Source organism: Frieseomelitta varia, unplaced genomic scaffold, assembly GCF_011392965.1.
Source record: "Frieseomelitta varia isolate USP_RPSP 00005682 unplaced genomic scaffold, Fvar_1.2 scaffold_694, whole genome shotgun sequence".
In the NCBI taxonomy this organism is placed as follows: Eukaryota; Metazoa; Arthropoda; class Insecta; order Hymenoptera; family Apidae; genus Frieseomelitta; species Frieseomelitta varia.
In genome coordinates, this window is record NW_025110472.1 from 57,456 (window position 1) to 81,519 (window position 24,064).

General features: G+C 30.7%; 4 protein-coding genes across 9 annotated transcripts in view; 2 read left to right on the top strand and 2 right to left on the bottom strand.

Moving 5' to 3' along the window:
* LOC122535288 (sodium-dependent dopamine transporter) overlaps positions 1-4,988 on the bottom strand; it is a 16,503-nt gene extending 11,515 nt beyond the window's left edge. Inside the window, exons 1-2 of one of the 2 annotated variants that reach the window (XM_043666702.1) lie at positions 4,406-4,988; positions 347-520 (exon numbers count right to left, since the gene is read on the bottom strand). In XM_043666702.1, the coding sequence (XP_043522637.1) occupies positions 347-509 (163 nt within the window). In that variant the 5' untranslated portion in view covers positions 510-520; positions 4,406-4,988. The remainder of the gene's footprint in view (positions 1-346; positions 521-4,405) is intronic. The other variant, XM_043666703.1, reaches the window with a different exon arrangement.
* Positions 4,989-8,308: 3,320 nt separating this feature from the next.
* LOC122535292 (RING finger protein 10) lies at positions 8,309-12,347 on the top strand. Of its 2 annotated transcripts, none has more exons than XM_043666707.1 (12): positions 8,309-8,712; positions 9,096-9,280; positions 9,363-9,589; positions 9,684-9,774; positions 9,856-10,040; positions 10,131-10,323; positions 10,406-10,552; positions 10,630-10,861; positions 10,940-11,191; positions 11,256-11,412; positions 11,481-11,821; positions 11,949-12,347. In XM_043666707.1, the coding sequence occupies exons 1-12, from the start codon at positions 8,643-8,645 to the stop codon at positions 12,008-12,010; spliced, it is 2,142 nt and encodes a 713-aa protein (XP_043522642.1). In that variant the 5' UTR covers positions 8,309-8,642; the 3' UTR covers positions 12,011-12,347. The 2 variants fall into 2 exon arrangements, with proteins under 2 accessions (XP_043522642.1, XP_043522643.1); XM_043666708.1 differs by having other exon boundaries at positions 8,310-8,712; positions 9,108-9,280.
* Positions 12,348-13,015: 668 nt separating this feature from the next.
* LOC122535293 (heat shock 70 kDa protein cognate 4) lies at positions 13,016-16,680 on the bottom strand. 4 transcript variants are annotated; one of them, XM_043666711.1, is made up of 3 exons: positions 16,570-16,680; positions 16,245-16,459; positions 13,016-14,822 (listed from the first exon to the last, which is right to left on the bottom strand). In XM_043666711.1, exons 2-3 carry the CDS (start codon positions 16,447-16,449, stop codon positions 13,084-13,086), a joined length of 1,944 nt encoding a protein of 647 aa, XP_043522646.1. In that variant the 5' UTR covers positions 16,450-16,459; positions 16,570-16,680; the 3' UTR covers positions 13,016-13,083. The 4 variants fall into 4 exon arrangements, with proteins under 4 accessions (XP_043522646.1, XP_043522644.1, XP_043522645.1 ...); XM_043666709.1 differs by having other exon boundaries at positions 16,245-16,453; positions 16,573-16,663; XM_043666710.1 differs by having other exon boundaries at positions 16,245-16,449; positions 16,573-16,660.
* Positions 16,681-20,105: 3,425 nt separating this feature from the next.
* On the top strand, positions 20,106-21,533 carry LOC122535294 (malectin-A). Its single transcript, XM_043666713.1, has 4 exons — positions 20,106-20,826; positions 20,905-21,087; positions 21,169-21,226; positions 21,299-21,533. Exons 1-4 carry the CDS (start codon positions 20,464-20,466, stop codon positions 21,505-21,507), a joined length of 813 nt encoding a protein of 270 aa, XP_043522648.1. The 5' UTR covers positions 20,106-20,463; the 3' UTR covers positions 21,508-21,533.
* The last annotated feature ends 2,531 nt before the right edge of the window (positions 21,534-24,064 follow it).

Consider the following 24,064-nt stretch of genomic DNA (forward strand, 5'->3'; position numbering starts at 1 on the left):
AAATTTTCTTTTTTTTTTTTTTTTTTTTTTCTTTAAATATACTTCAGTTCAATTTCAACCAAATACAATTTTTCGAGAGACTGCAAACTATGCTTACTCGTTGAAAATTTATTTCACGACGATCGTCTGTCAACCATTGAGTCACTATTGATGGTCTTGGATATATATATATATATATATTGATTATCCAAAATATTTAGATTTTCTGCTGTAAAGGAGGTAAAACTTTACAGTGAAAAATAAGTAATTCTGCGTATTCTTGATCTATGTATAATCCAATTCTTGCGATTATAATAAGGTAATAAAGTCACAGTTGGAAAAATATAGGACATTACAATGCGCTCACCTCCACCATTTTTATAACATAAGTAAGGAAATCTCCAAACGTTGGCAAGGTCAACGGCGAATCCAATGACAGATAACAGGAAATCAACCTTGCCGGACCAAGTCTCCCTGCTGTCGACCCCGTCGTTTAACTTTAAAGGGTTCTTCACCACTCTAGACGACATCTCTCGCTTTCCTGCAATAAACGAATTAATTCGTTCGTAGTAATTTTCCCTGCAAAATTATGCTACGACCAGCATACAGAGAAAGTTCATCTACTGACAATAAATTTTACGATAATCAAAAGTTTCAGCCAGCTTTCGACAATAATATATCGCGTTTCGAAACTTACAAATTTGTTCGTCAAAAGAATTTCAACGAACGCGTATCATTGTCCAAATATTGAATTATTCGAATAGTTCATAGAATTTTGATCAATCGGTATTACATTCTGCTATGTACATATTTGACGAGATTCGAAGAGAAGCTCCGACGAAGAATGATCTAACAATAAATGAGAAAATCTTTTATTTGAAAAAAGCACGGAGAAAGTTGAACCCCAATAAAAAAGAATCCATATGTTTTAAAACGTCCAAAAGCACTTACTTACACTACACATATATATTCAAAACTATTTAGAAATCAGCTAGTCTTAAAATTTTTTTCAAGTTTGGAATTCTTTCTCGAACAAGTCGGTATGATCGCCGATGATTTAAACCGCAAGAGAAAGAGAACGCGAGCTCCATGAAAAATCGTGGCACGAAACACGGCAACAAATCGAAATCCATCGAATGGACAGAGATATCTCGATCGAGTTGACGAGCGCAATGAGTCCTCGTTCAACAGCGATCTCTTTTTCCTTTTTTCTCTTTTTTTTTTTTTCTTTTTTTAAATATTCACGCCTAAAAGTTTGCTAATTCTTTGTCCATCAAAATCTGATATTACCAGAGTAATAGTTCGTGTACAAAAGTAGTCGAGGTTCAATATTAAATTTCACAACGAACGATGAAGGTAATTGGCGTTTAGCGTTTAGAAGAGTAGAAACTCGAACTTGATGAAAAGCTTTTGTTGGGAGCTTCATTTGGGAAAAAAAGGAGGGGGGGGGGGAGAAAAAAGAAAGAAAGAAAGGAAAAGAGACACTTGGCACATAGTGATCTAATATTATGTTCTGTAAAAGATTGAAGATTCGACTCGGGGGAGGTGGCAGGGGAAGGATGAGGTAGAAGAAAAGAGGGTGGTGGATGGAGGAAGCATGTGCGGGCGCGTGCGGGCGCGGTCACGTGTAATTTGGCGACGACAAGTTATCGATAGCCCTTCAGGCGACAACGCTTAACCCCCGAGCGAGGCTCATTGTGCCCTGGTGACGGGTTCCGGACAAACAGCGTATATTTCAAAGGCGACCGCGGCACCGGCTTCGAGGGGACTCTCGACGAGGGGTTTTCTGTCACACGCACTGATCCATGCTTGTCTATAGATCGACCCGATTAATTGATATTCGGCGGTTATTGCCGAACGACGATGGAACTCTCTTTCTCTCTTTCTCGCTTGGTTACTATCTCTCACTTGGTGTCTCAGTCGACACGACAGTCGATGCGACGAAAAATACTGCTTTTTACACCTATTGACTTTTAATCAGAGAACAGTTACGATTATCAAAGCCCTGTCCAGATTAGTCCAGAGTAACTTGAACTCAAGTCACTTTGAGTTTTTCGTTCGTGCTAAATCTGATATATTTTTGTACTCTTGCTTCCATTTACAGTGCAAGTTCTCTGTAATTCTTTTATAGAGAAAATGATCTGTCGTTCTCTGATCGATATAACGTTGTTCGTCCGTAAGAAGGTGATCAAGGAGAAATCAAACTCCATGAACAAGACATGACAAGTGACATTGGATTATTTCGCGACCAAATACCTAACGAATGATGTGAACTGAAATACGAAAAATAAATGTAACGGGAGATTTGTGACACATATTTATGAAAAATATACATACATTCTGTAGCACGAGATTAGAGACTTCTCGATTACTTATAAAATTACGAGATATTCACGAAATTGCAATTAATATAACAGGCTCCGGTGCTAACAGGAAATTAAAAGTCAAAAAGCAAGAGGGAAAATCTGTAAAATATGATTCGATCAAAAATTTTTCGGCTCACTTAAAATAATACCTTTTCTTAATATTATCGAATTACTTAATTTGAAATAAAACAAGAATAACTCGTATGTATGCAACGATGTAAGCTATATACCTTATAAATAAATATATACGTTAAATTAAAAAAGAAAAAGTAATTATTTCAATCATTGATCCGCCATTAATTTTTAGAATTTAAAACAATGAAACTCACATACTGTTATTGTTAATCGATCCGAAAATGTCCGGATGTTTATGAGCAATAGTATATAATAATTAAGTATGATAAATCTTGAATGAAAATAAGATTTATACAGAAGAGACTGTTCTAAACGCATAATAGCTAAACAAAAAAAGTACTACAAAAATTACACAGTAAAAAGTGAAGTACGACTAATTTCAAACACAAGCAATATATAGTATGCAATAGCATTATAAAACGAAAACTCGGCCAAGAAACAATTCTAAGGCACATACCTTGCTTCGAGATCTAGAAAAGAGAATCTTGTTCGAAAAAGATTGAATGAAACACGTTCCCCAAGATTTAAAATCATGACGCATGAATGCACGGAAAGAACAGGCGTTGGAACGTTGAAGATGTGCAAATTCGGAAAAATAAAACGGTGAAATTTGGGAATAGGGCTTAGTAAAGACTAAGATGAAGGCTTAGTTACATCTCCGAATCACAAAGATGATGAACTATTATATTTTGTACGTTAACTTGTTGCGTGCTATTTCTAAACTTATCTCTCTTTTCTTGTTCTTATCATTATTTAGGTTAATCGAAAAAGATATCCACAGTTTTTTTTCTTGAAAAATAATTTACCGTTTCAACTGAAACTTCTTCCAATTAATTTTGGATTTAATTGCCTTCTTCCTATTTGACAATTCATTCATTATGTATCCGCTTTAGTTTTATTATGTGTCTGCTTTAGTTTTACTCGAAATAATACTTAAACGAACATTATGAAATATTTGATTATATCTCTTTAAGAAAAATAAACCGCTGCTTATAACATGTTGCTTATTATCAGGTACGTGGTCCATACATACATTTATTAGGGATTACACTATGTCTGTAGTAAAAGTCTATTTAAATGAAATTTGAAACTATAGTGTCAGATTTTTCTTGCTATAACTGTATAAAAAAAATATACCCAAATATGAAATATTGCTGTTAATTACAAATCAATCGATATTTACTTTCAATTACTCATTTCCCATTTATATGTATTTTCCATCTTTCAATTTCCTTTTTTCTTGCATGTATGTATGTTCATAGCAAAACCATTTTGTAATCGTTCTTTTGAAAAAAATAATAGACATTGTAGCCACGTTAAGTTAGTTATAAATAAACTTTTTGTTATAAGTGAACAATTAGCAACAATGAGCAATTTTGTATCAATACGTAATATGAAAATAGAATTCAATATTGAAATTTTGATAGATCCTATTATTCACTTTCATCTTATCATTTTTCTTGCAGATTCTAAGATTTCAACGAGAGAAATGCATTATTTCTTACGGAAGAATCGGCAAATTGCTTCGATTTTCCACGAATCACATCTTACTGATACATATCCATTTATTAAAAACGAGTTAGATCTTGAAACATGAGAATAGAGGTAATCATCGAAACCACAAACGGCCATGAAAAATAAGAGTATTTACACATGAAACATATACCTGTAACGTTAAATCGAATTTATTCTACACACGTAACTTTAACACCAAATTATCTTCCTAACATTTGCAGAAATGGGAAAAAAATTCATTTTTAGTCATTGTTCACGTTTCGTGGTATCATAATAATATAATAATAATAATAACAACAACAACAACAACAACAACAACGATATAATAAATAATACTCAACTTAATGATTAGTAATCTGAATATATTGCATTTGTATTAGCGAGATTGTAAAATTTCACTCTTCACTTACCAAATAACCTGTCCAAAACGATTAACGAGTAAAACCGACGATGCTGTGGCTTGGTAAGACACCGCTACAGTGACCGCAGACTTCTTCGGTCCACACGACTCCCACGACGAGAGCCCGCCACAGGGTCAAAAGTACCTCGAAACTCGTATCCGTCAGACCCATTACCGCGACACTAACTGTCCACGAAATATTTCTTTCTTCTCTTTGAAAGTGGAAAATGATCCTCCAGACGAAATTGCAACTAAAATTTAACGATTACTCGTGCCTCAAATATATTCAAAAATTTACGTGTGTCTTTTACTTTCCACTTGTCTCTTTTCGCTTCGAAAATGCGATGAAAGGAATCATCAAATCGTACAAGTTCGTAAATTACTGTCCTACGTACGTACGTATGTACGCGCTTCTATTTCAAATTGTAATTTGAATACTTTGCACAGAGAGATGCAAATAGCAAAATGAATGAGCCAACTGCTTTGCAGACTATTTTCTAAAACAATTACTCATCGATCGCGATGATGGACCATCGGAAAGTTGTGTAAATTTGAAAAGAGACCCTCATCGTAAAGGTTCGAAAGAATGAGTGAGGAAATTTACCGGTAGCAGGACGTATATACGCGCTGTGGTCACGTGACGCTGCGTAGTCCAACCCAAAGACATCTATTTCCTGTCTGCGCATGCACGAATCTCGCGGCGTCCAAAAAAGCCGCACACATCGGCCTTTTACATCGAATGCCAATAAAATCTAATCAATTGTGTTAATTAAAAATCTTATTTCTTTTTCTTTCTTTCAGGGATAATAGTTCAATTTCGGCTAAATCGTCGAATTTAATGCGTGTGTGTCATATACAAAACGCGTGCGTACATATATACACGTAAAATATATATTGTTACAAATTCCTGAGCAAAGTGTGTTTCTCTGTCCATTAGTACTTTTCTTCCATAAATATGCAAACTTTACATTTAACTTCTTACATACATTGAACTCAGATAGAGAACGAAAAACAAAAGATTCTTTTTAACACTCAACTTAGAATACTAGGTACTTTTAGTTGTTTTGGAATAACGCAACAATATATGCGTGTTTTGAATAAGAAAAATGAATTACATCTTGAAAGTACCAACATGTAAGATTCTGGGTATGTAAAATTTCGAAATAAAAGACTGAAATTAGTACTCTACAGATCGGCTACATAATCGTAAATGTAAAAACAAATATTCCTCGCAAACGTCCAATTGTTTTATTATTATTCTATATAAAAGAAAATTAAATATATTTGGAATATAATATTTCTAAAAATAATAAAAGTTATATAGTTTTGACACTGATACATTACTGAATAAAATACAACATCTTTTACAGCAATATCATATTAAATGTGTTGAGAATATGATTGTATCATCACAAACGAGCATTTGTGGTCATATTGATCCTATTTTTAGTTAATGGTGCCATTACTATGCTAAATTGACAAAAATGATTTAGTAATTTTCAACAGATGAATATTAGAATTTATGTCACTTGTCATATTCAATGTACTGCAAAATTACAATAAAACTGTTAAAAATTTAACATAAATTTGCGTATATAATATAAGTAAATAAGGAAATTAAATTTGGTGACGATAAATCATGACTAATTGGCTCAAATATGCATAGAAAATAATTCAATAAATAGTTGAAAATTTAATTAGTTAAAAATTATTTTTAAGAATGTTTCATGAAATATAAAGTGTTTATATTAAAAATCATGTGTTAATAGCTTTAAAATTTTAATATACTATGTGCAAAAACCTATCGTGAATCCGTAAAATACAGATAGAGCTCTTTCTAATAAGTATAATCTAGAATAATTTCATTTTTTACTAATTTCACGTTTCCGCATGAAAATTTGATAAAATTTAACAAATTCAGATATCATATCTCTAGCGTTACTTGATCAACTTCAATCGTTTTATTTGTAATTAGTCAATGGTAATTCAATGGTAATTCAATGGTAATCACCGTTCTTTGAATATAGAGTGCGCTAAAAAACCAATGATTTCTTTACCATGTCGGTATTTCAGGACATGCGACACGAACTTCCATAAGATGTTATGTTTATTCTGTATCTTATTTGTGACTTTGCGAGAAACTTATTATCACAGATGAGATATGATACCTCATACATGCTAGTATATTACTTATATTTAATGTTTTCCAATTTTAATGCATTCAGACTGTCATGTTAATTCAAATAGGTGTATCTGGTCAAAAGTAATTTAACAAACGACTTTAGAGAAAACACTTTTAGTATTTAACAATTAGGCATTGATTTCATATACATCCGAAATATAAACTATTAGATTTTGAGTTTCAATGAAGTTAAGATTTTCCTATAATATATATGTAAATAAACTATTTTCCTACTTGGTATTAATAGCTTAATTTAAGCAAAAGTTTTAATTTAACACGGCTCAGTTCACTTTTAAAACTATTAGATCTATTTCTACTCTTGTAGAAATTCTATTTCTACTCTAATGTGTCAGAATTAAATGACACATTAAATGACACAAAGATAACGACAACTTACAATTAGATGCAAGGATGTATATAATTGTGGTCCAGAGGAAATCATTGCAAATATCATTAAACAAAAATGTTTAAATCTGGAGGGAAATGTCTGTAACAAATCACGATCACGATTGAATATACATATATATAATAATTCTTTTAAATAATAGTCACTGTTTTAAATTATAGATATACTCGATAATTCGAAAACAAATCCTACCGGTAGTTTTTATTTGACAATTCACGGATAAGCAGTTTCTTGCTACATTTCCTGTCATGTTCCCACCTAAAACTGACCGTTTTACGTTACACTTCAACATTAGATCGATTTTAGATCGATTACGTTCGAAAAATCATCGATTACGTTCAAGAATCGCAATACGTAATTGCGAAATTTCCCCGCTTCATTGTCGCCATAATCTTTACTAGTTATCGCGCGCGCATTTTGAATGAAAATACATCACGTAAATTTTTACGAAATTGTTACGCCTTACGTAAAATACAAAAAATTATGTCTGTAATTTTATTTTTTAAATCTAGGCCAAATTTTAAGTTAAAATCTAATAAATTTAATTTTTTGACGAATGAACGAGACGTGAATCTAATCTATTCTTAGTCAATTTTTTTTTTCATTAACAGACGTTTATTTTGTGCCAGTATATACAGTATTTACTGTACAATTATTTACAGTATATACTGTACAATTATTGCACTTTCTGTTGAATAGCATTGTGAAAAGCTGTAACTATTAAGTGCAGAGATTTATTGCATTTATCACCGAGGATTATTTCAAATACTATATACCTACGGATGTATGTAAAATTAATAACAAAATATATAATAAAAGTAAATGAATAAATAATATCACAATAATAATTTATAATAAAAAATAAAAATTCTATTACCGAATCTACCTGTTTTTAAACCAAACCATGTTTTAGGTTATGTACATTTTGAACTTAAATAAAAAAACAACGAGAAAATATTATATTCACATGCTATTATATTCACTATATATTATTCTGCTAAGTATAATACTGGTATCATCTCAAAGAAATTTAATTCTGTAGTAAAATATTCCAATAAAAAAAAAACTTGTTGTAAATGAGATATAATGACGCTTAGTTGAAAAATGAAACGATTTCAAAATTTCAAATTTCAAATGTATATTGAACTTATCTCCATATACATCAAATTGTTCATAGCGATAGTTAAATAATTTATGTTATTCCAGTTACTAGTGTATCTATAGAGATAAAGAAGAAAAGAACAGAATTCATACTAACGACATTAGCTTATCATCGAGATACGTATCTACGAATTGTTCGAGTACTTCATGCGTATCGCATATTACATCCGCTTGCGCAAGTCACTAGTTTCGTCGCCATCATAGCGACGAGATCGCGACCGCATTTGGCCGTAGAGCCAGGAATTGGGATAATCGTCGTTTGCGACGAGAAAGCGAAACAGAGCTTTTGCTCTGTTACACCTGTGTTTTTCATCATCCTAATACCGTTACATCGGCCGTGAATTATCGGCATCTCGAGGATTTTTTCTTCACTTTTGACTATATCGAAACATGGCTTATTGAAGATGAAGGGCCTGCAGAAATACATTGTTTCTCCATACGGAGGAAACCGTAGCCTCAACAACTCTGGAATTCAGCACGGACGTATTCGTGCCAGACATGGAAAAAAATACGAAATTTCCGCAATCTTCCGCAAAGGCGGTTCCTGCTGATGCTAAAAAGTCTCAAGGTACGTTATGCAAATGTCGTTATTACTTCGACAACGACGTCATCACTTTGCCAATGTCTTACATTTGTACCCTCTATCAGCAAACAAATTTTTTGTCCTGTAGTTCCTCTTCAAAGTCCTTAACGTTCAATACTCGTTTTATTTACTTGTGACTCAGATTATTTTGACGAAATATTTTAATTATACGATATCTATTGAACTCTTCAAGAATTTTTATTAATTAATGGATATGAAGCATAATTTTAGTATATTTAAATATGTTGTATATACATTCATTACATATATATGTATATACGTTATTCATTTCAAATGTTGTACATTAAATACAATACTTACACTCGTACATATATTGGTAGAGGTTACTAAGAAATTTAAAAAATTAGAAATTATTACAGATGTCACAAATAAAGCTTTTCCAAAGAATTCGCGTAAGCGCGAATCAGCAGGCACTAGCAGTTTTTCAAAATCTGAACAATCAAGGAAGTATAATGTACAGAAAACAAAAAATTTTGATAAGAGACCAAAACCTAAAGGACAATATTATGGCAGTTCAAAGGAGAATACCAAGGTTCATTTTCATATTATTCAATTATATTGATATACTCGTTATCTATGTACGAAATTAGAGTCAAACTGATTTAAACTTTTAGGTAGTGCAAGCAGAATTAGCTGAGCCCGGCTCGGTAATGGTCCACGGAAGTAAAAAGCAGAGTTTGAATCATCTGCTAAATTTTCGTTATGAGCCACGTGAAATGCAAAATGGTACAAGTGCATGGAGTTATGGAAAATCAATGAAGGGTTTCTTTAGAAACAGCAATAGATGGCTTCCACCAGTCCAACGACATAAATATAACAAAGAACAGTTCTTGCAAGCTAGGTTAACATAAATACTTTATGTTAATACCAACAATAATATAAAATTTATATTAACAACAGATTAACATAAGCTTTATTGTTTTATTATTTTTTAGCTGCCAGTTTGTTGTAAGTGCCAATGGCAATTACACTGTATGTCTAAGTGATCCTGATGTACTAGTTGATTGGAACCTCATAGAACAAATTGTAAGTTACAAATATGTCAATAAAAAATTGGTCTCTGTTTATTTTAGATAATAATGATAACCATGAAATTCTATTCTTCAGAAACTTTACAGTTTTGAAAGTTTATCATGCCCGATATGTTTATATCCACCAACGGCTGGAAAAATGACACGTTGCGGTCATGTTTATTGTTGGCATTGTATCCTACATTATTTATCACTCTCTGATAAATCTTGGCGTACATGTCCTATTTGTTATGAATTTATTCAAAAATCCGATTTAAAAAGGTAATTTATTTAAATGTATAGATAATATTCAATTTTTAAATTACGTTTCCTGCAAAAAAACAAAAAAATTTTTTTTGTTTTCTGTTCTAGCGTTAACGAAATCACTCAAAGTACATTAAATTTAGGGGATATTATTACTTTACGTTTGATGCGTCGCGAGAAAGAATCACTACTTGCAGTACCTGTTGGATCTTCAATTCAAAATCCAACAAACTTTTTCTCAGTTTCAGAAACTCTTAGCAAAGAAGTGTATTCAAAGCTTCTTATTGCAAGTACCGAGGATGTAAGTTCTTGAAACAACGGAAAGAACAAAAATTTTAAATTGTCAATGTTAATTATAATTCTTATCATGAATTACAATTCAGGTGATGAATATCATCGAGCATGAACGTACACAATTGAAACTTGAATTATCAAAAACTCCTAATTCTTCGGAACAGTATATTGAACAAGCGCTTGACGAACTTTCAAAGAGGGAAACAGAATTATTGCAAAGGACAAAGTTAACTGAAGTAAATTTTCTTAATTCCTAAATTAAAGCCTATTTTATTAATGAAATTCTTTTTTCATGAAAACGAAATCTTTATAGGTGAAATCAGAGGTCGTTCCTCAGTGCGAAAGTACAACATTGGACTATAAATTACAAATAGAAAAGAATAACATTAAGAAGTCTCAATTAGGATCTCAAAACCAACAAGAAATAAATACTTCAACGAAAAAATATGTAAAAAATGTGGATGAAGAAATAAAATCTACAGAAAGTTCATTTAGCAACGCGCAATCAACTTCAGGCACATCAAAATTCTTTTATTTTTATCAAGGTTTTTAATAAAGTTCTTTTTTTCTGCCTATAATATTTATTTATGAAGAATTGAATTTAATATGTGTATGACTTTCAGCGGAAGATGGGCAGCATTTATATCTTCATGCAATGAACGTAAAGATGTTGGAAATGCAGTATGGTAATCTTGAAAATTGTCCTCACATAATAAAAGGAAAACTCCTCGAGAAAGAGGAAGGAAGTCTTACAGAAGATTTAAGACGTAGATTTAGATACTTGGGTCACTTGCCATTAACTTGCCAATTCGAGATAGCAGAAATTGAATTGAAACCACCACTCGTGTCGAAGGAAATTTTATCTTCATTTCGAGGTAATTTTTTCGCTCTTTTTAGTGTCTATTAATATTTTAATCTATATTGTAATTCATTTTATAGATCAGTTAACGCTAAGACACAAACATAGGCGACAACGAGAATATGAAGAGAGGCAGAGGGAAAGGGAAATTACTGAGAAAGAAAATAAACGAATGGGAAAATACCCAACTCCTGTCGTACACATTGATTCGCAGCAAGATTTTCCTGAATTTTCCGAGTATGTATATTTACTGAATATACTATAATGTTTCATCGCACATCTCACACTATACAATATATTTCCAGGGAAAATATTCCATCACCACTAGAATCTATAGCAACTTCAAGTGCAGCTAGTAGTCCATCTTCAAGCACATTTGACGAAATAGTTGCATCTAGACAAACTGACAATGTTACTCGAGAAGCGGTACCATCGTTTGCGGAAATGGTCCAAAACACAGGCACACGTTTGAAATCGCAAACTGTCTGGCCATCAATTAATTCCAGACATAAGAAACAACCTTCTGCTATTCAGTTACCCCCAAGAAACATCGAAGAGGAAGAAGAAGAAGATTATGTCTCAGTACCATCATACAGTCAGAATCTTGGTGATGCTTTAGCAGTTGCTTTACAGCAAAATAAGTTAGGTGAGTTTACTATGTTCGGTTATTCACAAAACATTTTTGATATTAATAATATAAAATGTAAATTATCTTATCTTTAATTTATAAGGAATTAAAAAGCATGATATAAAGCTTGATGTTCATCTTTTAGAGACAAAGAAAAATGGAAAAAAGAAGAAGAAGAAGAAAGGAAAATCAATCAATTTCTTTTAAAAACAAAGAAAAATGGAGTTGGAAAAATGAAGAAAGGAAAAAATCAATCGTATTCCTTAAAACTATTATGGCACATGAATCTTAATTTCTTTCACAATAATGCTTGCACTCTTGTAATTTCAATTTTGCAATTTAATTATTTCGTTATCACATGTTATATTTTCGATTATATTGGGTATATGTTAGAAAATTTATGGAATCCTAGTATAAATCGTAACATGTAATTATATATTGTATAATTTTCATCCTTATAGGTATTATTGATTGCCAAACATTTGTTTTCTGTAGCATTCAGGTCTGTTGTGCTTGCAAATAAAATTTAATTTCATGAAAGGTATTCTGAATTTTTTATTACACTATTATTTTCAAATTCGAATTAAAAAAAAAATCTACCTACAAATACATGTACTGTATATCCTTTTATGTTGGAAAAAATATAAAAAAATATTTCAATGAACTATCAAATTTAATGAACTATAAAGACTAATTTTATTTAAATAAAGGTAATAAATAAATTATAAGCAATTTATGTAAGTTTCAGTGATCGTTTTATATTTTCAGTTTTTTGAACATAGAAAGTTAACAACTGATCTTTACTGATCCATGTTACTGAATTATAAGAATTACACAGTACCTCTTACGATTTATTCCTATGCGGAAAACGATCTTTCGTTCCTAAAAATATTAATTTATCAGGTTTTAGGTTTTTTTCCTATCACATTGTAAAAATCATCCCAGATTTATTTTATTTTGTAAAACTAGTCAAATGATCTTCAGCAGATTACAATATGTAAAAAATATTACAATATTACAATTGTATTACATAATACTATAATATCACAATATTATTTTTTACATATTGCAATCTGCTCAAGATCATTTGGCTAGTTTTACAAAATTAAATAAATAAATCTGGAACGATTTTTACAATATGATAGAAAGAAAATCTAGATAAATTAATATTTTTAGGAACGAAAGATCGATCGTTAGCTGCGTAATTCTATGTTCTTTAAATTGGTGTAATTTTCCGCATAAATTGTAAGAGGACACTGGCAAGCCAGTAAGATAACGACTTAATCGACTTCTTCGATTGTAGGGCCACCAGATGCACCACCGCCAGGGGCACCAGCTCCAGCTCCAGGGAAACCACCAGGCATTCCACTAGGCATTCCTCCGGTACCCTGGTAGAGTTTTGTGACAATAGGATTACATATAGCTTCCAATTCTTTTTGTTTATGTTCATATTCTTCTTTATCAGCCAGCTGATTAGCATCGAGCCATTTAATGATATCATTGCATTTATCTAATACAACTTGCTTATCACTAGCGCTGATCTTGTCTTTCAGTTTTTCATCTTCCACTGTGCTCTTCATGTTAAAGCAGTAAGACTCAAGACCATTCTTAGCAGCAATAGTTTCTTTTTGCTTCTCATCCTCGCTACGATATTTCTCAGCTTCATTGACCATTCTCTCAATATCTTCTTTACTAAGACGGCCTTTATCATTGGTAATGGTAATTTTGTTCTCTTTGCCTGTAGATTTATCCACTGCCGAGACATTTAAGATACCATTGGCATCAATATCAAAAGTAACTTCAATCTGAGGAACTCCACGAGGAGCTGGTGGAATCCCACTGAGCTCAAATTTACCCAACAAATTGTTATCCTTAGTCATCGCACGTTCTCCTTCGTAGACTTGAATCAATACTCCTGGTTGATTATCAGCATATGTAGTGAAGGTTTGAGTTTGTTTGGTTGGAATAGTAGTGTTCCTTTTGATGAGGGCCGTCATAACGCCACCAGCAGTTTCAATTCCAAGAGACAAAGGTGTTACATCAAGAAGCAGTAAGTCTTGTACTTCTTCAGACTTGTCGCCATGTAGAATAGCGGCTTGTACAGCAGCTCCATAAGCTACAGCTTCGTCAGGGTTGATAGATTTATTCAATTCCTTGCCGTTGAAGAAATCTTGCAATAATTTTTGGATCTTAGGAATACGTGTAGATCCACCAACCAGAACGATGTCGTGAATCTGAGCTTTATCCATTTTAGCGTCACGCAACGACTTTTCCACTGGCTCCAGTGTTCCTCTGAAGAGATCAGCACAGAGCTCTTCGAATCGAGCTCTGGTGATTGAAGTATAGAAATCAATTCCCTCATAGAGTGAATCAATTTCGATACTGGCTTGAGTAGACGAAGACAGAGTACGTTTCGCACGTTCGCAAGCTGTTCTCAAACGGCGGAGAGCACGTTTGTTTGCAGTCAGATCTTTCTTATACTTCCGCTTGAATTCCTGGACAAAATGATTGACCATACGATTGTCGAAATCTTCGCCGCCAAGATGGGTATCTCCTGCTGTTGATTTAACCTCGAAAATGCCATCTTCGATGGTTAAAATTGAGACATCGAAGGTGCCACCACCAAGGTCAAAGATTAGGACGTTGCGTTCGGTCGTAGTTTTCTTATCCAAACCATACGCAATGGCGGCAGCAGTGGGCTCGTTGATAATACGTAAAACATTCAAACCCGAGATAGTGCCAGCGTCCTTGGTTGCCTGACGCTGCGAGTCGTTGAAGTAAGCAGGCACAGTGATCACGGCATTGCTGACAGTCTTGCCGAGATATGCTTCAGCAGTTTCTTTCATCTTTACCAAGACCATTGAACTCACTTCTTCAGGGAAGAAAGTCTTCGCCTCTCCTTTATAGTATACTTGAATTTTAGGCTTGCCACCATCATTTACAACAGTGAAGGGCCAATGTTTCATATCAGCCTGAACAGTAGGATCTTCAAAACGACGTCCAATTAGCCGTTTGGCATCTAAAAATATATAAATAACAAATTTAATATCTTAATTTAAGATTTAAACATATCATAATTTTGAATATAAAATTTAATAATAAATCATTTTGATTTCACAATTTAGTTTGATTTCACAGTTGAGTTTGTTTTTTCCAAAGATAATTTTGCATTATGTAGCAAGTGAAGAAGTGATTACTTTTTCTCGAAAATTATAAAACGCGTGTAAGAACATTAAAAAATTTTTCTTGTCTCGGATCCACCATCATTTTGAAAATCGAAGTGTTCCCTTTACAACAATCCCTCAAAACTTACTGTACAATTTTATTAAACTTTGAACATTGAAGTTACACAACGAAATGTTAGAATTTCTTGAATTTTTAACTCTGATATTCAAAGTTCAGTAAAATGACGGGAAATGATCGTACATCAAATTTTAATAGATCGTTGTAAAAAGAAAATTTCAATTCTCAAGACTATAGTGGATTTAGTCATGAGTAAAATTTTTTAATATTTCTATACGCGTTTGAATTTTGGAAATTTTCAAGGAAACCTCCCTCCCCCCACCCGTTAATATGATATCATCTTCGCAAAAAACTCACAACTATCAATGTAGATGTCTCACGCTTTAAAATGAACCAAGTGCATCGTCATATGATTCATGAATTTCTTTACCAAGTCAATTTAAATTATTCGGCAATTTTTCATTGTCATTGGTACAATTATGTCCTTCATTGTACTATCGTATTATTGTAATAAATACCGAAAATGTTACAATAAATTTCGAATTTCTAGTTTAATTTATTTATTTTATAAATGATATTTATTTTATTTTATAAATGTAATTCATTTATTATGAGAAGTTTATTTTATAAATGATAATCTGAGAAAATAATGTAATGGCGTCCGTAACATCTTTGCATCTGCGCGTGCGCACGTGTATGTATATGGATTAGGCTTCTCATCGTCATGTTAAAAAATTATCCATATCCATTTATACAAAATTCCAAGCTAGTGCTACTTTATCATTAAGTAAAACAATATACTGTCATTTTAGAAGCATTTCTATTACTTTAATACAATAATATTTCAAGTATATGTATCTTGGAAAAATTTTGAAAATCAATTCGTAAAAATTTAAATATTAATAAATACTGCTCAAAAATAATTTAAGATAATTCGAGAACTATTGTCGTAAAAGTACATTTGAAATAATATAATATTCTAATTTAAAAAAAAGAACTATGTTGAAAATCTTATCGACGTAACACAGAAGTTAGTTTCCATTACTGTTGATTTTACAAAATTCTCGCTCTATAATAAATTCTTTGGACAGCTCACATTTAATTACATAAAAAAATAATTTATATTTTCTTAACAATGTTCTATTTTTCAAACTATTCAAAATCAAAATATCCATAATACGATATTTAATAAACTTACCAAAAATGGTGTTGTTGGGATTCATGGCAACCTGATTTTTGGCAGCATCGCCGATTAACCGTTCAGTTTCGGTGAATGCGACATAGCTGGGTGTTGTACGATTTCCTTGATCATTGGCGATGATTTCCACTTTTCCGTGTTGGAATACACCGACGCAGGAGTAAGTGGTGCCGAGATCAATTCCTACTGCAGGTGCTTTGGCCATCTTTCTTTGAAAATACAAATTAAACTTGCGTCTTTACAGGAAGAAAAGAATATTGAAAATACTGTGAAGTTAAATTATTGTCAGATATCGCTGGAGCAGATGCGAACACAATCGAATACACACCTTTTTTCTTTGTTCGTTTGTAAAGATTCACTTCGTAGGACAGTGAAGAAGTTCTCCGCTTGACGATTCGCAGCGTAAGTGAACAGCCCCCACTTGCGTCTCAGTATATATTACATCCCCAGAGGACGCTTCTGGAATGTTCTTTTTATTCAGACACTCGTATCAACCAATCAGAAACGAGTTTCCATTGGACTTTGATTGTTACTGGACACGCGCCACAAACTACGTACATCAATGGTGGTATTTCAACGGTTATCGATCGGTTGGAAAATAGTTTATATACATACACAAAGCATTTAAAATTCTCGTTCCTTCTCGCGTTTCGATAAAAATTACGTAACTTTTTCTGCAACTATTTTTTAAACTAAAGTTTAAATGGAATAATTTTTTAAATAATTTCCAGCTAGAACATAGACATATAATACGAAAATGGAGTACAAGGAAGTGAAAAAAAGTTTAGTAACTATAGTCTCTAGAAGGTGTGCAGCTGTATATGAATGTGTGTATACATATATACCTGAATTAATACCCACACATGACTTTATTTGACATCCGTGTGTGTAATTTATGTATCCGTTTCTTTGATGGTCATTTTTGTATAGATAAAATAATTTTGGATTGTATTAAAATGATATAATGATGACTATGTTGTGTTATATATACATAATTTAAAAGCAACATGTTATTCACTTTATATAATAATAGACATGATAATAATTGCTTATGGAATACTGCAGATTAAAAAGTAATTTCAATGATTCATAATGCTGCATCATCATAATAACGTCACAATGAATTTGCTACAAAAGTTGTAAGAAAATATAGGCTATTAAAATCATGTTATAAATTTTAATTATAAATTTAATTGCTGTATAAATATGTGTATATATTTAATAAGTGTTTAGAATTTTATACCTTTATATTATTAGCTTACTTTCTGTTCGCTGTCACATAATCAATAAAATCAAGAAATTGGAGAGAGAGAGAGAGAGAGAGAGAGAGAGAGTACAAAGTTTTAATATAATGAAAATTTCCATTTGAAAATTTGCATGATGAATTCATACAAGTGTAACGTACACATTCTCATACTAATTTTGACGCATTCGAAACATACACATATGTATATATTTATGTGTATTGTAAAATTTATGTGTATATCGTACTTCAAATAATACGAGGTTAATTACAATTGGGAACTTTTTGAAGAACAAAAAAATATCAAATTTAATAAAAATTATATTTATAATATATAACGAGTTATAACAACCATTTATTTTGTAAAAATACATTGAATAACATACATAAATTCTACCATTGATAACAATAAAGATGAAGAAAAAGAACATAAAACATTAAATAATATTTTTACGATGTGTTCCTTCAATATATAAATATCATTTATACACAAAATATTAAATATAAAATATTGAAAACTTGTTCAACAGTAATTGATTTAAAATATATTTATTTTTTTGATCGTATAATATTTATGCAGTAAAGGCGAATTCGTTTTGTTCTTATCTCCTGAGATATCATAAAATTTTAAAAGCTTCTCTAGAGATATATGTCTAAGAAATATGTCTATATATGTAATAAAGTACAGTTATGAAATCAATGACGATAAGCGTTGCGCTAGAGTTCACGAATAGTGCAGAATTTTCCAGTACGTCCTCGTATATTATAGTTATACTACATCCTTTCAATACGCTACTACCATACATACATTCAGACACGTGTGTTGTTTATTCAAGGCACCTATTGAAGCTAGTTTTACAAGCATATACTTGTTATCATATATTTTATATCGAATGTGTGTAATTTATACGGCTATGGAATGTTCACGTAATCAATGTGAATCACACCTAAAGTCTAATCGCATATCTAATCGATGGAAAGCTTCTTCCTTCGATTATTTTAGTTAACTTTCAATTGTTGAATTATGATACTATATAATAAAAATGAACTTGATTTTGATAGATTTAATATAGAATTAGATTAGATTTGTTACTATGAAAGCAACAAATCTTCTTAATCTCATTTAATCCATCTTAATTTATTGTGCAAGAAGAGAACTAATAAAAGATTTGCAAAGAAAGAAGAACATCGAAATTTCGCGAAATTTATCCGTATCTCATTAATCCAATGTACATATATACATACGTATACTATCTAACCTATACTATTACATTATTAAACTGTAAAGGCAAATTGCGTAATTTATCTATGATATTATATCACCTTTGTAAAATCAGTAAAATAACAAAAATTTTTAAATAAATCTTTTGTTCAAATTCATAACGAATTTGTTTGTTTTTTTTTAACAAATAATATACTTGTAATAAAATAACTTGTTATAAATTCCTAGAAATAAAGTAGAAACTTGAATGAACATTACTATAATGTCAGTATAATGTGAGTATCTCCAGATTATAATACGTTTGCATCATTGTTAATCGTAAAATCTCATCATTAGCATTTTCAAAGGCTTTCAAAAATAGAAGAAAAAAGAAAAGGGCACAAGCAGGTGTGCAACATTAACGGTCAAATTATTCTTGTGTGTATGTGTGTATGTATTTACCAAGGCATTGTATGTTTTGTGACATATACTATATACATATACTATACATACTATACATCAATAAAAAAGCTTACAAATTTTATCATTATTTAAAAATGTATTGAATAAAATTCTTATTTTATCAATTTCATAGGAAATATTGGCAAACGAATTAAATAATTTCATTGACAAAATGAGGTGAAATCTATAAAAAATCAATCTAATTTGAAAGAAAATTACTTTGTACATTTATTGACTAAAACATTATAAATAAATATATTTATGTAATATAAATATCGTAGATAAATTTATTTATAATATTAATTAATTTATTATATTATTAATATTTACAATATTAATAATATTGTTGATATTGTTAATATACATTAAATGTAAAAATATTATTAATATTTGTAATATTTATAGAATTGATTATAATTAATTTTTACGCGAACACGTAATTATGGATTTGTAAGTGAAGAAAAAATACAAAAGTATTTATACATTTATTTATTTCCTTTTTCACAAGGTGAGCCAGCTGAAACAAAGTGGCCTTAAGTAAATATAGCTGTTATAAGGACAAACTAACTTTTAAAAAGAAACAAAGTTAAGGATATGATTTCTCTGTAATGTTAATGATTATTATATAAACAGAACTATCTTTTCAGAAGACACAAATAATTGATTTATACGATTAATACTTTATTATTATTATTGATATTTTGTTAACACTTTTTATATTAATTATTTATTAATATTTTGTTAATACTTTGTTATAATGTTATAATAACTATTGTATAGAAGATATGAAAGTATGTAAATAAAATTTGTGTACAAAGTATCTTCAGTTTTTCTTGATCAATAACAATTTACAGAATATTAGAAAGCATTTAAGTGTAAAAATTTATATTTTATAAATAACTATATATATATATTATAAAATGTAAAATATAAAATACCCTAACTCTACTATGATATACTTATCATTACAGACGGTTTCATATATACATAGGTGCATCTAACCTAATGTCACTGGCCACGTAATGTTAACGTGACTATGTCAATACATAGTTAAAAACACATAATTCGTGACCCAGTAGTAATGACATTTGTCTTCAAAATAAATAGAGTGTAATACTTTAATTTCATTTAATACAGAATTTAATTTAATCGAATGACATAGCTATTTTTTTACAAGTAATATGAATATAACATGTTGCTAGGTTTAGATGTCTCTCTCTTTTAAATATAACCTCGTTTGCCGGTTAGAACAATTTTTCATAAGTTATGTTTACATTCTCGCATCGAGACAGTTGAACATTATCATTTAATAGATGAAAATGACTGCGGTATGGGAAGTACATTTTCTGACAATATCAACGTTGTTATTTGTCCTTTGTGTACAAAGTTTGCAGAGTTTAGAAGTTATATATGCAATAAATGCTGGCGGTGAAGGGCATACTGATAGTTATGGAATTCGTTATGCTAGAGATCCTTTAATGGGCAAAGTTGGAACAGCATCTGATTATGGCAAGCAATTAATTATCGGAAGAGTAAATGCAATTGATCAAATCTTATATCAAACTGAACGATATCATCATAGCACATTTGGATACGATATTCCAATAAGTGAAGATGGAGATTATGTTATGATATTAAAGTTTTGTGAAGTTTATTTCAATTCTCCGAATATGAAGGTAACATTCAGCATTACAATTATAATGCGATATTAAACATTATCGTTGAGCATAACATGTTTTGAAACGTTTTCTTAGGTGTTTGATGTTGTATTAAATGGTGACCATACCGTTGTTACTGACTTAGATATCTTTGAGCGAGTTGGACGTGGTGTAGCACATGACGAATATATTCCATTCAAAGTTCACACTGGGAAGTTAATATATAATGACGAAGAGTCTGATATATTAGCTGGAAAAATTAGAGTTGAATTTATAAAAGTATTGTATTTATGTTTAGTATTCATCTATACAATTTAATTTAACTGCAATTAGATTAATTTTAAGTGATTTTAATTGCAGGGTTACAGAGACAACCCAAAGATAAATGCTATTGCTGTAGTAAAAGGAAATATAGAAGGTATCATCTAAATATGTGATATTTAAAAACTTTAAAAGATAAATGTTATAATTATTTATGAATGTCTTTTAGATATACCACAATTGGGTCCGATTCCACAGGAACCAGATGAATATCACAATATACAGGAAGATGAAGAAGAATCTACAGTTCGTAGTCGACATACAAGTGGTCCCAGAACTCCAGATCCTTATTCGATCGATGATTCTTCAGTAATGTTACCAATTTTTGTAGCTCTTGGGGCATTTATTCCTTTATTATTTTGCCTATGTAAACTATAGGCTAAGTAAAACCTTTTACACATGAATGCCTTGTACTTAAAAATGATAGTGTTCTAATCAGCTTAGGTAAATTTAGCATATGGAAAATTGGCTATGTTTACTGTGTAAATAGTAGGGACATTTTTGATTTTAAGGCAAGTCATTGCATTTTATTAAAAATATTTATTATTAATTTAATCAAGTGAAATCATATCTGAATATGTTTCTGAACGGCGAATAATTCGAATTAAGAATGAAATTAGAAACTTGAAAAAAAAGTGACAAATTGTGCAATTATGTTCAATAAATTAGTGAGAATTAGGTTTAATATGTTAGTTAATACGAATTATTTAATTTTTAAAGCTAGCAATCAGATATTTTGCACAAAAATCAGGGATCGTCGTTTTCTTTTTTTTTTTTTTTTTGTATATTCGAGTCCTGTGTATTTTCAGTACACTAAAGTATATATTAACACTAAAATATATATTAATTTTAAAAGAAGTTTGTAATGTAGTATTTATTGATATGATTGTAATGATTTGTGATTGCAATTTTTTTCTGAAACAATATTACAGAAAAAACGGAGGGAATAAGATAATACATAAAAATATGCAATATAATAAAGCTAAATATTTTATTTTGTTTACGCACAATGCAATAATTAATATATTAAACAAATGAAATTACATCTTTAATATTCGTTACAGAAAATTTACATATTTTCATACTTGGTTTCATTTCATCAACTTGTGTATTATTCTATTCGATACGTAGATTACATATTACGGAAAATCGAAATGAATCCGTCAAATACCAAAGTGATTTCAATTTTTTATAAATCAGAGGAGTTATTCTCCACTAGAGTTATCTTCTTCTAACATATTGTTTCATAAGTCCATATTTTACAAGTACAAGCTTTTTTTAATACATGTGTCTTATCGCCGGATTAATTTGTAATAAAAAATATTTATTTATTATAATAATTTATATTAAGAATTGTTTAAAATTCTTTTCTTATTTTTATTATCTGTAAAAATTATATTTGTTTTTTGTTCATTTTAAGAATAGAAAATTATAATTGCAAGACTGTTAAAAGAAATTCAATTGAATTTGAATAAAACTATTTGAGAGAGAAACAAAGAGCAAGGAGTGTTTCATTTTATTTAAATTTTGAACGATTGCTTATAATACGATTTAAAATCATGAAGTTTATATAAAGTAATCGCATTATTAAAAACATTTATATCATTGGATGAATTATTCTGAAAATTATACAAGCAATTTCATTTACTTGTATCTTGAGCATAACTTTATAATAAATAATTACACATTAGAATAAGTAATTACAATTAAAACTGATCGATTTATGGACGAAAATGCTAACGCCGTGTAGCGGTGAAACAGTAGAACTAAAATTTACTGTTGTCTTTGTCGCACATTAGTGCGTTCTTTGTCTAAGAACAGTGCCGCCATCTATATACCTCTTAGCTTCGACTGGAACTAAAATAAGAAAAATGAAAAATCCGATAGATGGCAGTACCACAACTATCTATGTAGCGACCTCTATTTTGAAGTATTTAGATCAACGATATCTATGTTCATTAAATTATTCTGTCGAGATGTGTATTTAATATAAACAATAGAATATTTAAAAATAGGTAGTAATTTTATTATCACCATGGAAATGTTTACAAATACTTATATATTGTAACCATAGTAGAAATTATTCATTCGTTATTTAACTTTCATTATTTAATCTTCATTAAATTATTAGTAATTATATATTTTGTTATATTGAGTATTGATATAAATTTAAATTAGCATAATCACTACATCTATGTAGGAACCTGAGTAGGTAAGGCAGGATTCTGCCGTAGGTTCACGTACAAAAATACACACGTAATTCTTTTTATAATTTTATATTTTTGTCTTTGGTTTAGTATCACAATTATGCGCTTACGAATTTCGTACAGACCTCTTAGTAGAACTCGTAGTAGCGAGCAAACGTAGGAGTGGTTATGGTAGTAGGAGTACTAGAAGAAATAGAAGGCCTTTTTCTCTTCGCAACCAGGTTTTATAACCTCGGCTTGCAAAGAGGGGGAAAATTCTTTTCCCGCGTTTTTTATTTCTACTACGAAAAAGATGTCGCTGCCTGCTTTATTGGAAACTCACCTTGCGACGGAAGGTTTTAGCGGATGTAAGTGGCGCTGTTTCAAATTGCGCGGAATTGAAAACCACCTAAATCTGCTCAAACTTTCCGTCGCAAGGTGAGTTTCCAATAAGACATGCAGCGACACCTCTTTTGTAAAAAATGGAAAACCCGGGAAAACTGGAAAAACGCGGGAAAAGAGTTTTCTCCCTCTTCGCAAATCAAGGGTAGTTTCGAAGAAGGAAATGCCTACTTTCGCTATTTTCGTTTCGCCTACTACCACTACTACTGCTGATAAGAAACTCCGTATTAAAATTTGTAATTGAACATTTGTGATATTCGCTAGAAGAAATAAACCAAAGACTATATATATATATACTGCAAAAAGCCTATACATATTTTCCTTGTACATGAACCTTGGGCAGAATC